This window comes from Vipera berus (assembly GCF_964194415.1).
Source record: "Vipera berus genome assembly, chromosome: 1".
Classification (NCBI taxonomy): Eukaryota; Metazoa; Chordata; class Lepidosauria; order Squamata; family Viperidae; genus Vipera; species Vipera berus.
In genome coordinates this window covers 111113339-111131315 of record NC_138202.1, presented here as the reverse complement: position 1 = coordinate 111131315, position 17977 = coordinate 111113339, and the positions used below count along the sequence as shown (strand labels likewise).

Sequence of the window (17977 nt, the reverse complement as noted above, 5' to 3'; positions counted from 1 at the left end):
TGTGGAAGAAAAGATTTCCCCGATTTAGAAAGTGAGGCCCATAGTTTTAGCAATGGAGCACACATTGGCATTTCTTCCCCACTAGTTTCTCTCTTCATGAATTTAAAACCATAGAGATACCAAAAGCACTTGTGGACTACAGACAGAAAATAGAATGCTACTGGTATGAGCAATGGTTGTTTTGTGTCTAGCTTTGTAAGCTCATTGATAGCATTTGTATGTGAGCTAAGCAATCAGAATGCTGATTTTCCAAAAATATGCTCAGCTTTGAGATATAATAATCCTAGTCTAAAATGGGAAAGGGTATCATATGTTCTTGCTCCCTATAAAATAAGCTTATTTTTAATATGTGTTCCAAGACCTGAATGGCCAAGAGATGCCAACATCCCAAGATATGTTCCAAAGTTTCACAACGGATGGGAGCCACCCCTGGAAATCTTTCGTGGGGCTCCATGGGAAATGGATATTGGCCATCTGCAAGAAGAGGTACTTTGCGGACTAAAGTCCCTTCCTTCCTTCCTTCCTTCCTTCCTTCCTTCCTTCCTTCCTTCCTTCCTTCCTTCCTTCCTCCCTCCCTCCCTCCCTCCCTCCCTCCTTCCTTCCTTCCTTCCTTCCTTCCTTCCTTCCTTCCTTCCTTTTTAACTTTATTTACTCAAATTGTGAGCCAAATACAATACTGTTGTTGAAGTAGATAGATAAATCTATGAATGGTTCATATTAATTTTTTTTTAAAAAAAAATTAGGAAGGTGACTTGATCATTCAAAGCATGTTGAACATTTTTGATACTTAGCTAACTTGCAGGGATCTAGCTAAGCACTCTCGAGGCACACTCGTGTGATTTATTTGCACTGTTCCAGAATCAATCTGCATCTTTGCATTCCCATGTCATTGTTATGTATAGCAACTGAACTGATTTATTTGTGACTTGCCAAACCAGAAAAAAAAACATTTTTGTTTCCAGCAGTGAAATTCTCAAAACGTTACGAGTATCTGTTTTTCTGCTGGTGAAAATCTTGCCTCATTTCACCTCCCAATGGCTGGGCTTCAGCTAACATAACGTTCTACTCTCCCACCCATAAAAGGGAAAGATAACCAACCTTCTTTATAATAACCACTTAGATATTTTTGTATATGACCAAATCCAAGTTACCTTGCTCATACCACTTTAAAAGGCAGTGAAGATTGATTTGCATTGTTTCAAATCTGCAGACCTATGCAAATTTCAAGAGCACAGCAGCCCAAGCAAGAAACCAGGATGAAATTAACTTGAGCTATTTCAGTGTCCCCCCTCTGCTCCTCATTGAATTAACCAGGATGTAAATCAATCTGCTTGGGGATTTTTGACAGACAGATCTTTGACATATTTCGGGGGAGGGGGAGATACTGATTTTTTTAATATGTGCGGAATGGGGAAGGGAATGAGATTTTAGTTGCTCCAGAAGTATTTCTCTCTTCCTCACTCATTTTGTGTCTGATATCTGTCCATAGGTAGTTCTTAGAAACTACCGCCTCCTCTCCTCCTTTTAGTCAAAACCGAAGCCTACATCCATGGTTAGAAACCACAGAGGTTCTAGCTAGTTTCAAACTGATAACATGATTTAATACCACTTCATTTAATACCTTGTTCATGCAATAGGAATGATAGTTTTTTATTTATACATGTGTGTGTATGATCTCCTGGAAACTGATATTAGTGAAAGTACCTTTCATATTATGATTTTGATTGATTAAAAATGAGGAACTTTCTTTGGGGCATGTGCATTTCCCTTATTAATAATATTCTGGTCTCTTTCTCCTCCTCCTCTCCTCCTTGGAAGCTGTCATCATCCAATGGGTGTCCCAATCGTCACTTGAAGCCAGTCCAGACTTCAGACCAAAAGCAAGGAGCAGACGCCTTTGCTCAGCATGTTACTCAACATGTCCATAGGTATTTTCCTTTCATTGTTTTATTTGTGGGATTAAAAAATGTGAGCGACTGATGTCACACCATTTTTTTCTCCCACTTTATTAAGGTGGGGATCTGTCTTTTCAGAAATAACACAACTTTAGGTTGAGGGCCAAGCTGGGAGCTGCATTCCTGCAATTGGATGACACCAGGGCAAAAACTACTGTACACTTAATTTAATTTAGTATTTTATTTAAATGAAGTTAATTTAATGTGATTACCGTACTCTTGAATAGTTTTCTTTTTCTGTCATATTAAACAATTCAATGGTAATCATGCTGGGATTCTATGAAGTATGTAGCTAATAATTTGAGTGATTGCAGCCACCCTGGGACCTCAGATTGTACACAAAAGCCTTAGTGGGGTTTAACTGTGTAACTGTGGAAGTCTGACATAATTGCCCTCAAGTGTTTTTTTTTCTCTTTATCTTTTTAACTGAAGACATGAAACAAGACAAAAAGGATTACATAGTTTTAAAAACTAACGAAGAAACCAGAGAAAATATCAAAAGCAGGAGAGAGAGAAAGGGAGAGAGGGAGGGAGGAAGGAAGGAAGGAAGGAAGGAAGGAAGGAAGGAAGGAAGGAAGGAAGGAAGGAAGGAAGGAAGGAAGGAAGGAAGGAAGGAAGGGAAAGTTCAGAATACCCAATAAACGTGTGATCTTAACATCTTAAATAGGCTTAAATATCCATGTTTAGTACTATATCAAAATGACATTTATACGGATGAAGAAAAAATATTAATAATATTGTTAGCATAAATGAATATACGATGACAAGTGGCCTTCACAGTAGGATTCAGAGTAATTCATAGTATTCTTGAACAGATTTCAATGTCACTGATCCAATGAAACCATTCTCCTAGTCTCCACCATTCTTTCAAGTGACTGATTCTCTTTACACCCACTTAAACATTGTTCTCCTTTTCCTATTTGTGCCTCCCTGTGTTTCTCATGTTGGGAGGCACTTCTGGAAAAGATTACTACCTTTTCTCCTGGTTAAATGCTGTTCCCCGTCTTGGTTTCAAACCTCAATCCATGAAAGCTAATATTTTCTCTTTTATCTATTCCAATGTAATACAAAGAGGGAAACAGGGAATCCAGCTGCTGTCTTCTACTTGTTAACTTAGTTTGATATTTCACACATTCGTATGCTGCCAAATTTCATCTCAACTCTTGGCAGAACTGAGGTTGCAGTTATTATCTTACAATGTCTTGTCCAAGGCCTGGCTTGCTTAAGAAAAAGTATTTTGTAATATGAATTAAAACTATGTTCCGAAGGATTATTGTTTTAGTTACTTTTACAGGCAGACTTTGTTTAATTACTTTATTTTGTTGATATAATGTGTAGTTTAATTTTTTGCAGGAACTATATAAGCACATGAGCTAATAAAGAAAGCTGACAAAAATATACTGGTGCATCATTTAACTTCAATATGGTATTTTAAATTAGGCCGTGAGTCACTCTGACTAGCAATGTGATAGTGCTATTATATCTTTCTTGCAAAAAAAAAAAATAAAGTCAGCAGGCATTGTCATCCTTTTCAACTAACCAATTTTGTTAAAATGTGAATTGAATTCTGACTAGACATTGGTTAATTGAGAAACGTGCTGCCAACATTTTTTTTTTGGCCACAATAAACTAACCTGGCTCTCCCTCTACAATATCTTTCTTGCAGGAATTTTGAGGCGCAAGGGATGGCTCAGTCAAAGAGATACGCCAAAATTCTTTATGATTTCACTGCTCGAAATGCAACTGAACTGTCCGTGCTGAAAGATGAAATTCTGGAGGTAAAAGAACGAACCCCAGATCCTTGCAAGTGCCTGGAAAAGGGAGGCAAGAGGCAGGCGTGATCACACGAGCTTTGAAAGGATCCTTCAACCTTCCACAACCAATATTCCACATGAGATATTTCAGGGCAGGGAGGAGGGAGAAGGAAAGCTGCACTTCAATGCTGTGCAGCACTAACTGGTGTGCGATGGAGAAGGCACCTGTGCGGAAGCTTTCGAGTTGACTATAGTCATTCTCAAAGCCAAATGGGCAAGGGGGCAGGAGGCACTCGACCTTGGGGAAAGAAGATTAAGAAACAAGATAGGCTGGAAATTCAGTTGTTTGCTAGTAAAGTTTTTCTGTAAATTGTCTGAACATGATGACATATTCTTGGCAGGGAAAAATATGCCAGGGTATTTACAGAACAGAAATAACTGTGTGCTCAAGAATGTAGAGCGACTTATTGGTTTAATTGTGCAAGGAATATACGGATAGTCCTCGAATTACGTCCAAAATTTCCATCACTAAGTAAGGCGGGTGTTAAGTGAATTGTGCCTGATTTTGTGATCTTTTTTTGCCAAGTGCAATCGCTGTAGAGAAGTGAATCACATGGTTATTAAGCAAATCCAGCCTTCCCCATTCATTTTGTTGGTCAGAAGCCAGCTGGGAAAGTTGCAAATGATGATCACATGACTCAAGATGCTGCGAACATTATAAATGCATGCTGATTGCCAAGTGTGATCACATGACTGTAGGGATCCTACAATGGTTGTCAATGGGAGGGCATAGTCCTAAGTCAGTTGCTAATGAATGGTTGTAAGTCAAGTAAGTCTACCTGTAAGGTAAAGATTCCAGTGGAGATGTTTAAACAAACCATAGAATGTAATCTTTCATAGCGGATAAATTGTTTTGGTTTTTTTATTCACAGGTGTTGGAAGATAACAAACAGTGGTGGAAGCTGAAAAACCGAAGTGGACAGGCTGGTTATGTTCCATATAATATCTTAGATCTGGTGTCCCCGGAGGATTTTGCAGCAATGGTGCAGGTCTGATTTAGCTCTTAAATTAGAAACCGTAGTTCTTTAAAATAAATACAAAATTGCATAGGTGACTTTGGTAGATATGCTTCCCTAAGTGATTCTGGCTATTAATTTTTCTTAACAACAAAGAAATCATATTTTACACACACACTCTCTCTCTCTCTCCTCTCCCTGCCCCTCCCTCTCCCCCTCTCCCTCCCCCTCCCTCCCTCTCATACTCACACACACTCCCTCTTCATAATTGTCTTTCTTTAACAATTCTCTTTCTTTATTAAAACAACAGCGGAATGGCATAGATATGTCTCTTCCTCCCTCCCTTTCTCCTCAAAACAATCCTGTGAGCTAGGGCAGGCAAAAATACTCATTGACCCTAAATTGACCTTCTAACCCTTCAAGTCTGAGGGAAGATTAATAATGCAATCTTCTAATTGCACCACGTTATATTTCATTAGGTAGCTGTGTGCCAATATATCAGACACAGTTCCTGGTGAATATTCTTTACAAAAGTAGTTTTAAAGGATAAAAATTTTCCTAAAGAATTAGGATGCCACCTGGGCACAAAAAGCATGAGTTTTGTGCAATGGCGCAGACTATTAATTCAGTAAATAAATAAATTCTATTTATATAGCCACCCATCTCACAAATATGATTTTGGGTCACATACAATAAAACAAACCATACTTACAGGTAGTCCTCAACTTACAACCACAATCGAGCCCAAAATTTATGCTGCTAAGTGAGAAATTTGTTAAAAGACATATTTTGCCCCACTTTACAACTTTTCTTGCCACAGTTAAGTGAATCACTGCAGTTGTTGAATTAGTAACACGGTTGTGAAATGAATCTGGTTTCCCCATTGACTTCATTTGTCAGAATGTTGTAAAAGGTGATCACATGGCCCCCAGAACATTGCAACCATCATAAATGTGAGTCAGTTGTCAAGCATCCAAATGTAAATCACGTGACCCTGGGGATGCTGCAATGGTCATAAGTGTGAAAAATGGTCATAAGTCACTTTTTTCAGTACCGTTGTAACTTCGGTCACTAAGCGAACTGTTGTATGTCGAGGACTATCTATACTGAAAGAAGTACTCATTTCTGTGGAGGTCCTTAATGATACATTTTCGTAGAGAATCAAAGACACTGTTCTGTTATCCACAGAGATATCTGCCTATATACATGGATATTAATCTCCATCATAATGTTCATAATGTTCCAGCATGTCAAAATCTCAGCCAAATGCCAGTAAAAGCAGATGTCCTAAGCAGCTTTATCTCTAATAAACTCAGAACAATGGTAGGAATTTTATAATTGGACAAAACAATAAATCAAGGATTTACATCAGTTAACTATTCTTATCAAGCAATAAAGAATGAATGATAATAGAAATCTGATTTTACGCATTGGACATTTTGTAGGGTAATCAGAAATACCGAGACCTGAGTCCAAGAGCATCTGGATCTTCCAGCCCTTCCCATAAGTTACCTCCTAGCTATGCTGGAGAAAAATGGGGAAGTGAAATGGCAGCCCACAATTCTTCAGAAGCCAAAGAACGTAAGTACCCATGCAGTCTGAACTCATATAATTAACATTTTAAAAGAAAGGTACATTATTACACTGGCCAAAAATTACTGATCTTTTGACTCATATCAGTTGAAAGATCAGTACCAAGAACCTTTGAACTAAGAACTGATCTTAAATAAATAATGAAGCAATCTCGAGAAGCCATCTCAATCTCGAATCTTCATTGAAATGATCTCATAGCATTACTGGTGGACAATCCATCGCCTTGTAATACCTCTTGGTATTATATTTTGCTTTGAATTATCTTCATGCTGTAGTATCAGGGGTGTCAAATTGCTGGCCCGAGGGCCGGACGCGTCCTCCGGAAGCCGCACCCACCCAATTGGCAATGGCAAAACTCTCCCGATACATTGCGTGACGTCACGTGATGTCGCGAGTTTGACATGTCTGCTGTAGTTACTTGTTCCCAAGGTAGGAAGGACAGTTCATCTATTTCTCTGCCATATTTTAATGTTCTCAATAGTAGGCTTGCAAATTTAATGCACGTGGAATAAAATTCAATGTGCTGTATTTCTACCTGGAAATATATTCCAATCACTTTGAAGGCTTACTCCCAAATACATACAGTAAGTATAAAATAAGATTTCAATTTGATGCTTTTAGATTCAGTGGTTGACAATTAACTTTAAAGGTTTTCATGGGAAATGCAAGTTGCCTGGAAGAGACTTAAGAGCACACTTCTCTTTGGAAGAAAATTTTGGGCTGTGCCCTCCATTTAGGACAATTGAGACCAAAGTTCATGTTGCTAAGAGAGACAGTTGTTAAGCGAGTTTTCCCCCATTTTATGACCTTTCTTGCCACAGTTGTTAAGTGAATCAGTCAGTAACACAATTGTTAAGTGAATCTGGCTCCCCATTGACTTTGATGATCAGAAAGTCGCAAAAGGTGATCAGATGTCCCCAGGACAGTCAAACCGACATAAATACATGCAAGTTGCCCAGTGACTGAAGTTTGATCAAATGAGCATGGCAATGCTGTAGTGGTCATAAGTGTGAAAAACAGTCATAAGTCACTTTTTTTCCAGTGCCGTTGTAACTTTGAATAGTCACTAAATGAATGATTGTAAGTCGAAGACTACCTGTAGCTGGAAACAAACATCTTTAAATGTGCTTTTATATATAACTTAAATATAATCAAATAATTGAGGGAGAGACTTTCCGTAACAAAAATTGACTGAAATGATTGATAGCCCTGATGCCTGTTCTGAACTTGCATAATTTTTCCTCAATTTCTTTTTTTTTAGAATTAATCCATCACATGGACGAGGTCAATGATGAATTGCTGAAAAAGATCACCAATATAAAAATCCAGCAACCTCAAAGGAATTTCAGAATAGAGAAGTCCCAGCAGGTTCTTGTGCCCTTAACCTTTGAATCCAATGCTGAGGAAGTCAGAGTTTGGCTGGAAGCAAATTCATTCAGCAAAGGGTTAGTGGCTCTTCTTTTTCAACGCTTCCCCAGATGCTTTCTTCCTTAATTTCTTGCAATTCTCCCTTCCCTTCCCTGTAGCTGTAGGCTAAGGATAATAATGGAAGTAAGTCTAATGCATCTACAGGGCAACAGATTCATTTTCGTTTCAGATAATGTGAAGTGATGGGGATAGCAGGATTGAAAAAAAGGTTAGGTTAGGTTTCTTCCGTAACAGAGGACAGGAGAAAACGCATAAAAACATATTTGCATTTCATATTATATGTCCCTCAAATCTTCCTTAGCTCTTGAAACAAAATTTAAAAGATCAAAAATTTAAATATTGTCAACATTTTTAACAGGGTAAGTTAAATGTCATAACAATGAGCCAGCATCCTCTCAGATTCTTTAAAACCAAGAGATGAGGAAGGAAAAGAGAAAAAAAATATCTCCCAAATTATCACGGTTTGCCATGAGGTATTAGATTACAGGGATAATGAAGCCCTGATTGAGCCCCCAATAAAACTCAGCTGTCAGTAAGATCTTGCCTTGAGGTGACACAGGATGGAAACAGTGCAGACATAAAGTCCACCCTACTTTTTTCCTTTCTTTTAGCCTGACGATATCTAAAAAATAGAAAAGTTTGCGCACATTCTGACTTTTTAGTTGGTCCTAATAATGATATTGCACAACTGGATTTTGGCTCTTTTCTTTTCATGGAGCAGCTTTGTTGTTCCTGTTTCTAATTCAGAGGAGACACGTTTCACTTGCACATACCAGGCAATAATTATACTGACTTGCAGTGCAGAGCTACCCACAGATCTTTTAACGTGTCTTGATGCAACAGGGCTATAGATCTGGATATAACTATATTGAAGACCACAAATGTTGTGTTTGGCAGCTACCATAGTTAAATGTTTCTCAAAGACTAGGAAATGGATGGGCAGTATGTATCCTATTAAAAAGAACGTTTGTCAAAAGAAGTGACTATAGCTGTGCATATGTGTGTGTTTCTGCTAACTTTTTTATTTGACAGTGAAGTCTGGATATGTCAGGATAAATATAAAAGTTAAGCTGAATGTGGTGAGATGGAATGTGTGTGATAAAACAAGTGATGAGCTCAGGATTATATGGAATTTAACGAATGTGGATGGAATACAAAGTTAGATGACTAGCATGAAGAAAGTACATTGAGGTGATTTGATCCTATATAGATAGTATGACCTTCCAGGATCAAATTACGAAGCCAATGGAATAGATGAAGGAAGAGTAATTGGATTGAGAGGAAGAGAAAGGCTGAAAAAGTTGATGTGATCCTGATTTCATTTAAATAAATGAAAACCAGTGTAGGAAACCTGTAGTAGATTTGTAGGAACCAAATGATAAAGAGAGGTATGATGAAGGGTGTTTGTGTAATTTTACTTGTATTTCCTTTGCTTTTTCTGAGGTGCTTGCTAGTTCTTAGCTCCTTTTCTGTGGTCTGCATAATATTGCTTACCCTCAGGGGACTAGCACATATAATCAGTGCTTAAAGTTTACCCTCCTGAGAAAGATGTTAAGGAATAATTGTAAAGACATCTGGAGATGCAAATGTGTGTTGTTGTTGTTTTTAAAAAAGTGTGTTACTGCTGCTGGGCACACCATCTTCTTCAGTTTTAAGGGAACTTTCTTCTGTAAAGGGCATTATATAAATATACTTTTAATTTAGAATAGCCAGAATAATCCCTACTTACAACGAAACATTTGGATGTTCTACTGATTAGTGCAGGATTTCCAGGGAATCATAATGTAAAAACTATCTGCAGATCACTGAGGGATAGTTTTATTGTGCTTAGTTCTTTCCTAGCTAAAGCATATCAGGTGGCTGTTCTGTTATCCTCATAACTGCTCCTAGATTAAAGTTTACATAACTATGACAGGGATGATTAGGTCTTTTGAGTAGTTTGTCCACTACTTATGTATGTCAGTAAAGGATCTTTTATACTTGTGCAGAATGGTAGAGGAGGAGTGGGCAGAAACAGCCAGTTCTGAAAGAGGTTTAAAAAATGTATTATTGTAGTTTAGGTTTAGGGTTAGTGCTGTTTAATGTTTAGTGTTTAGTTTAGTTTAGTTTAGTTTAGTTTATAGTTCCAATTCCACTTCAATTTTAAGAAACTGATCCACTTTTCAAATTTCTTATATTTCATGAAGACTGAATGCAGATCTTTCCCAGTGAAGAGATCATGGCATCTTTTTAGAAACCTTTGAAGCAGTTGTCAAGGATACAGAACTAATTGCAATCTTCTGTAAATTTAGGATACCTTCCTCCCTCAGAAACTGTTGGCCTATGAAAAGTGTCAAATGTCTAAGGCCTTGTACATATTTAAATAGTGCTTCTTCCTTAACTTTTTTTAGAACCGTGGAGCATCTTGGCATACTGACAGGAGCACAGCTTTTCTCCTTGAACAAAGAAGAATTGAAAAAAGTATGCGGAGAAGAAGGTGCCCGGGTATTTAGCAAAATCACAGTGCGAAAGTCTTTTCTTGAGGTAAGGTTCCTAAAATAGCAACCCTTTGATGATCACATCCATAATTTAAAGGATGGGTAGTAACGTACTGTAGTCCTAATCTTTTAAGACTGTTAATACTTTGAGGGAAATCTCAAGATCCTGGGAAAAGATGCTGCTTTAAAGTGTTACAGATGGACTAGTAGGTTTTACTGCTGTGGTAATAAGATAGTTCAGTGGTTCTCAACCTGTGGTCCATGGACCCCTGAAGGTCCATGATGTCATCACAGGGGATCTACAAAGGTTTGAAGAAATGTTATGATTTAAATCTTGAGTTACCATAAGTTTTGGAGGTCCCGTGGCCATGGTCTGTGGCCACAAAAGGTCTTTAAAAGGCATCTGTGGTGGAGAAATAGTTGAGGACCATTGAGGTAGTTTATTGTTTATATACTTTCAGCCAGAGCAGAAATTAATTTGTAACCTTTAAGAACTGAATATATCTTCTAAATGAAATGCATTTTTATAGGGTTAATAAAAGTAATGTAACAATAATCCCTATATTTTATTCTGGTTCCCCCCCCTTTTTTTAAACTTTAGTAGGCCTTTCCCCCCAAGGCTCTGTGCCACTTTGAAAGCAGCTCTGGACCTTTATGATCCCATGATCTCAACAGTGTTCAATAGCTAAGTCAATTATTTCCAGCTCAGATGCATTGTGTTTAAAACTAGTCATTTTCTCCAAATTAATTGTTACGCACCACTCTTCATGGAAAATTAACATTAATCAGATGAGCATTTGGATACCTAAATGTCTCCTTCCAAGCCTTGATAAGCTGGAACAAAACAAGGAACGGCTAACCTGCAGAGCCCCAAAACTTTCAAATACCATCCTTCATTTTGCCAATAATAATAATGATGATGATAATGATGATGGAAGGAACTTTGGCGGTCATCTAATCCAGGGCTTTTCAAACAGTGGTACGTGTGGTTACCACTTTGCACCTGGCAGGTGGTACGTGACCATCCTAGACAAGTGTAGCGGGGGAGGGGAATACGTTGAAGCAGCGGCAGCACCGCACAAGTCTGAGGCAGAGACAGCTGGAGCTGCAGGGCTGTCGGGGCTCAGCAGAAGCCTCAGGATTGGTGTGCACAGTTACAGCTGATAGGTGCTTCTGCAGGGCTATGAGGGCTAGGCAGGAGCCCAGGATCAGCGCACGCTTCTGCAGGGCTATTGGGGCGAGACAGAAGCCCCAGGATCGGCGAGCACTTCTGCAGGGCTATGTGGGCTGGGCAGAAGCTCAGGATCGGCATGCACTTCTGTAGGGCTATGAGGGCTAGATAGAAGCCCCAGGATTGGTGCACGCTTCTGCAGGGCTATGGGGATGGGGCAGGAACCCAGGATCTGCGCACTCTTCTGCGGGGCTATAGGATTGAGCCAGAAGCCCCAGGATCGGCGCGCACTTCTGCAGGGCTATGGGGGCAAGACAGAAGTCCCAGGATCGGTGGGCACTTCTGCAGGGCTATGGGGGGGGCGAGACAGAAGCCCCGGGATCAGTGCTTCCGGCGCAAACAGAAAAGGAGCGGGGAGAGAGGAGAGGCTATTAAACGAGGTTTCGGCAGGAGAGGGAGAGTGAAAAAAGACAACGGGGGGGGAAGAGAAGGGGGCTGCAAAAGAGAGATGGAGAAGCGCGGCCTTGAGAGGAATCAGCTAGAGGTGCATGGAATAGAAAAGGAGGAGGGGGGATAGAAGAGAAGATATAAAGAGAAGAGAGGACATAAAAGGTGGGGAAGAGAAGAGAGGATATAAAAGAAGGGAAGAGGATATAAAGGAGGAGAGAAGAGAGCATATAAAAAAGGGAAGAGAAGGATACATAAGAAGGGAAGAGAAGATCATATAAGAAGGGAGAAAAGGATACAAAAGAAGGGAAGGGAAGAGGATATAAGAAGGGAGAGAAGAGATAAAAAGGGAAGAGAAGAGAGGATATAAAAGAAGGGAGGAGAGAAGAGAAGATATAAAAGGAGAGGTGAATCTGGTTTCTCCATTGACTTTGTTTGTCAGAAGGTTGCAAAAGGGGATCGCATGATCCTGGGACATTGTGACCATAAAAAATATGAATCAGTTGCCAAGAATCTAAATGTAGATTGACCCTGGGATGCTGCAACAGTCATAAGTGTGAAAAATGGCCATAAGTCACTTTTTTCAGTGCCATTGTAACTTTGAACAGTCACTAAGCAAACTGTTGTAAGTTGAGGACTACCTGTACTTTATCACTTTTTTCCCTTTTATTGGTCATCAAGTTTTTGACACCTTGCTAGGGCAACTGGTGGTACTTGAATATTGCCATATCCTAAAAGTGGTACAAATGGTGAAAAGGTTGAAAAGCCCTGATCTAGTCCAACCCCCTGCTCAGGCAGGAAACCCTATACCGTTTCAGACAAATAGCTGTTCAGTCTCTTCTTAAAAATTTCCAGTGTTGGAGCATTCACAGCTTCTGGAGGCAGGTTGTTCCACTGATTAATTGTTCTGTCAGGAAATTTCTCCTTAGTTCTAGGTTGCTTCTCTCTTTGGTTAGTTTCCACTCATTGCTTCTTGTCCTGCCTTCCGGCACTTTGGAGAATCACTTGACTCCCTCTTCTCTGTGGCAACACCTGAGATATTGGAACACTGCTATCATGTCCCCCCTCGTCCTTCTCTTCATTAAACTAGACATACCCAATTCCAGCAACCGTTCCTTATATGTTTTAGCCTCCAGTCCCCCAATCATCTTTGTTGCTCTTCTTTGCACTCTTTCTAGAGTCTCAGCATTTTTTTTACATCTTTTTTTACATCATGGTGACCAAAACTGGATGCAGTATTCCAAGTGTGGCCTTACCAAGGCACTGTAAAGTGGTATTAATACTTCACGTGATCTTGATTCTATCGCTCTGTTGATGCAGCCTAGCACTGTGTTGGCTTTTTTGGTAGCTGCAGCACACTTATTATTAAGATAATAAGTATGTGTAGTGCCATTAAGAGTTTCAGAGCAAAGTTCATTAATCATCTACTGTATGATGCGTGGATGTTACTCTCTTGTACCAGCTCCATGAAGATAATCAAATCCAAATTTCTTACATCTTTGCTTCAAGTAACTCATTGTTTTATCATACCCCATGCTGAGAGTAGAATTTAAGCTAATTTCTTTGGAGACCAAATGAAACCACTGGTTGAAATATTGGACCAATTTACGCTTCTTTGATAGCACTCCAGGTTTTTTTTTCCAGGATAACTACATGTTCACACAAAAGACTGGAATTGTTGTGAAAGGCTCTGGCCTATCTGGTCTTTATTTTGTTTGGCTCAGAGAACTTAGTTGGAATTGAAACAGCGGCTCCTCAGCAGTGTCATTTTACAGGATTAAACCATCCTCCAACAACATATTTTGCAGGCTTGTGCTCTCTTACGCTAAAAGGATTAGCAAGCATTCTTTGCCTGGCCCACAAAAGATCCCTTACCTTTGCCTAAAATTGCCACTTGTTAGGAAAAAGATTACAGATTTCTCTGCAAAAGCAACTTTGTCCAAGTTTATTAGAGGAAACAATTTTATATATCCCCTGGCAATGCCTTTTTATATGTCATAGTGCTGAATTAATAGCACCTCTCTTAATTACAACCAAGCTAATCAAAGGGGGAAATTATTTTCCTCATCTTAATTGACAGATTACAAATTTTCTCCAGGTGGGCTGCTAAATTGTTGCAATGGTTATTTCTGCTAGATATTTAGTTGTCTAGTGATCCTGATAATTTATTTTCCCTTTATGTTTATTTTGAATCTCAATTATTGACTTTCTATATATGCAGTTCTTATAGTTCATATGCTTTTGTCATGGATTGTCAAATCAATAAAAAAAATTCTGTAATAAAACTGCAGGTCTAACTTTTAAGTAATAATACGGCTTGCACCTTTCTTAGTTCTCCTTCATAGGATCCACCAGGATATTATATGTGTGTGTACTTTTAGACAAATGCTCACCTTGAATCAAGGTTTTGCAGTGGTTGGGTGCAACATTTATTTCATTTTTGCAGAAACAGGAGTAAGATTTTAGTTTCTGTAGGAACTGCAGCAGCTCAGGACATAGCTTTGAATCTCTGCCAAATCAGAGCATGACAATAATTCTTTGTTTAAAATTGGAAGATTCTCTTGCTCACAAGAGAAGAAAATTGCAGGTCATCTCAAATTGCTTCTGAGAAATCTGAGAGAAGAAACCATAGCGGTGAACTCACTCTTGAAAATGCTAAATTGCTAAAGTGATTTGTCTTATGTAATTTTTTTAAAAATAAAATTCATTGTCTTTTTTTGTCTTACAGAAAAATAGAGAGAAGTCAGAACTTGAGCAAATCATGAAGCAACGCCAAGAGAGGATTGATTCTTCTATTTAAGTTATTTTGGTTTATTTCAACTCTACTCATATATCTTTACTTGCACGAAAAAGGGAAAAGAGGAAGAATAGAACGGAGTACGTCTACAAGTCAGACTGTTGGGACTATCAATGTACATTGCCATTCAGACCAACTGTTCCTTCAGCAGTGTTGACAAAGGGGACACTAAACTCCCTCACTAATTTGACAATGCATTGGGAAAGAAGCTGTAGTATTGAATGAAGTATTATATTTTTATATTGCTATATTTTATACATGATGTTACGTCTATGATTTCAGAGCATGAGGACGACCAAAATTCTGCTCTAAGCAAAGGTTGGATTGAAGCAAAACAACCCAGTCAATCTATGCAGCACGTTTTCTCTGTGGCCCATCAATGCATCCAGAACTGGCTGGAAATACCATTAGTCATAAGCCAGCAAAGCCATGTGCTTTGAAGCCTGCATGCTTCTAAATTTTCTGCTAGTTTTGTATGCAACTCAGTACAATCTGTGTCCAGCATGTAGTGGGGAATCTTCTGCATCACTTTTGTTACATACAAAAGCTTATCATTAGCAGCCAAGATGTTTAAGTTTGCCTGTTTTTTTTCCTACAGCTATTCCCCCACCAGCTGCTTTAAAAAAAAATCCATGCAACCAAAAAGGGTCTTTGCACTGTAGTAAGTCAGGTTTATCCAATGCCAGATTGATTAGCTGCTTCATTCATACTGAAAGTGATAGCATTCTTTGCTTGCAAGAACACTCCTTTCTTTGTATATGTTTTTGTATGGACTTTGCAGACAGACACACAGAGACATACACACACGTGTGCACAGCCACACCCAAGACTTGAATCAACTTGAATGCTCAGCTCTTGCCCAGGCTTGACCCCACATACCATTATTCTGATCCTGAAGTGATCGCATGAGGCATCCCTGATATTTCAACAGCAAATGTAGTTACAATATTCATATTGTCTTGTAGGGAAAAAAATGTCAAGGCATATAAAAGAGTGCATAATGGAACTGTCCCATAGCCACGTCTATAAAAAACATATTTCTCATTTATTAGTATAAGGAAAATACCTGGAGTTCTACGGTCCAAGCCTGTACATATTTATTCATGTGTTTAGAACCAGAGCCTAACGGGAAGTATACTCAGATGGCTCTGACAGTGGATTCTCTGGCAGATCTGCAAGTACAGATCTGTTCTCTCTTCAGCAAGGTGGACGAGAGAAGAACATTTCATTTGTTTCTCTTCCCCGGACCCATTTTCTTTTATGCCTGCTCTCTTTTAAGCCAAAGGGAGGCAATTGTTCTCCACCATCTGCAAAATTGATGTAGATCAAGATTAGGTTTCAGGCATGTCAGGCGCCCCCCCCCCCCCACAAAGCCTGCATGTTTTCAGGATGTTCCCTGCTTCCATTTCACCCAACACTGGACTTCAGGTGTTAACAAGCCATCTTTCACATTTTTTACAGAGGTTGGCCAAGATTAAAGCTCTCCACTCCAGAGGGAAATTCAAGAAGTCTCCCAAATACTCTTCCAAGGGAGTAATCCAAAGAAATACCATTTAGAAATCAATGTGTGTTTCTTTGTTTTAATCCATTATCACTAACCTGTATTCAGACCAAACTTCAAAATGAAGGGCTGGAACTATTCTCAGTAACATGGCAATTTCTTCAAGGAAAAGGTAGACTGAAAGCCAAATAAATATAATCACTTTTGCTGATTGGCATGGCCTTAGGATCTTTTTCTTAATCTTTTTAATCCTAGAGATAGGTCAAAATTAGCCTTTTTTTGTTTGGGCGCTCTTTGACTCATAGGAAGCTTTAGGATCACCCAATTAATAATGTTTAATCAAAATACAAGGAAAAATCCAACATATAATTCCAATCTGATGGGATTGTTAACATTCCAAATCCATTCAAACTATTTAATCTGCGGAAGGATACCCAGTATGTGGTGCATGAGACAATTTATTTTGATTTCAGGAAATCCTCTAATGAATATAAACTTTCATAAAAGCTAAATTTGTGAGCTATATGGAGCTATATGCACATGGCACCTTATGTGCTCAAGACACCGTTAATTATCTTTTTATAATTTTTAAATTCCAGAACATGTTGGTTCAAAACTTATATTTGGTGGCTAAGTTTTCAGTAGGTTCATACGAAGGTTTAGGTGCTGCTATGTCCCCTATCCTTTTGCAAAGTGTCCTCTGCTTAGGCATAAGCCAAAATCCAAAACCAGTCATGATTCTCAGCTGCTTTTTTTTTCTGTGTAAATTATGTAATTGGCTGCTTACACCCTCAGTGGAAAGCTACTTACTCAAAATTAAAAAAATATGCAGTTGAAGTGGGACTACAGACTGACGACAATTGCTATAGTCAGTGTTGGTAAACACAACTCCATTCAAACTGCAAATCAGTATATATGACATTAGCTGCTAAAACTTCATTTGCATACATTTTGGGTCTGAAAATATATAAATCTTGAAGAAACTGGTAAACATGGACTGTGTCTGGTATATATCACTTATTCCAACAAATGTGTATTATTCTGCATGTCTGGAAAAATCTGCAAAACCAAGACTTTAAAGAATGCATACTTTGTTGCTTGATGTTCCTCTATCTACTATTATTTGTACATTAGCCACAATGGCTTATCTGTACATAACTATGTAGACAAGGTTCTTAACAAAGGTGAAACAAAAAGCTTTTGTGGAGATATTGCAAAATAAAAATATGCTCACATTAAGTATTTTAAAGGTAGCGGTGCAGAGATAATTTAATCTCACTTTAAAATCAGAAAAAATATATATTATATATGAAGCTGACAAATATATAAGAAGCAGCAGATGCACTTACTTATAAACCAGATATAGAGCAGGCAAAATTAACTATCTGCTTATCATATGGAATATTAATAATAAAGCCAAAGAAATTAATATAGATATTGAGAACTAATAAATGGCGATGTTTTCACTTTTAAATGTACATTAATAACTGTAGATTTAAATTCACTAAATATACATGATTATCACCATTAAGGAACAATTCCAGGAGAGAGGAAGAAATCAAAGTAAAAAAGCTACTTTTTCCCAAGTGTATTGCCTACCAGTACGTATGTGGTAGGACTGAAGTGACATTATCCCATCTTTCATTTGACTTTTTACAATTCTGGAAACATCTTTTCTCTTAACTGAAGAGAAATAATTTCTGTGGCTCTTATTTTCCACTGATATGTCAGAACAGAAGGGGTTTGGATCCTCTAAATCCACAGCCCGTCCTGGCATGTTTGACTTTTCTCTACATGAAGGCATTCGAATATAAATAATACTTTTCTGGAGTAGTCAA

The 17977-nt window shown here is 38.5% G+C and overlaps 1 protein-coding gene across 1 annotated transcript in view; it reads left to right on the top strand.

The window, feature by feature from the left end:
- EPS8L2 (EPS8 signaling adaptor L2) overlaps positions 1-17374 on the top strand; it is an 89608-nt gene extending 72234 nt beyond the window's left edge. Inside the window, exons 14-21 of the mRNA XM_081323503.1 lie at positions 360-486; positions 1819-1928; positions 3622-3733; positions 4642-4758; positions 6171-6306; positions 7580-7763; positions 10137-10269; positions 14570-17374. Coding sequence (XP_081179629.1) covers positions 360-486; positions 1819-1928; positions 3622-3733; positions 4642-4758; positions 6171-6306; positions 7580-7763; positions 10137-10269; positions 14570-14641 — 991 coding nt within the window. The 3' untranslated portion in view covers positions 14642-17374. The remainder of the gene's footprint in view (positions 1-359; positions 487-1818; positions 1929-3621; positions 3734-4641; positions 4759-6170; positions 6307-7579; positions 7764-10136; positions 10270-14569) is intronic.
- Positions 17375-17977: the final 603 nt, after the last annotated feature.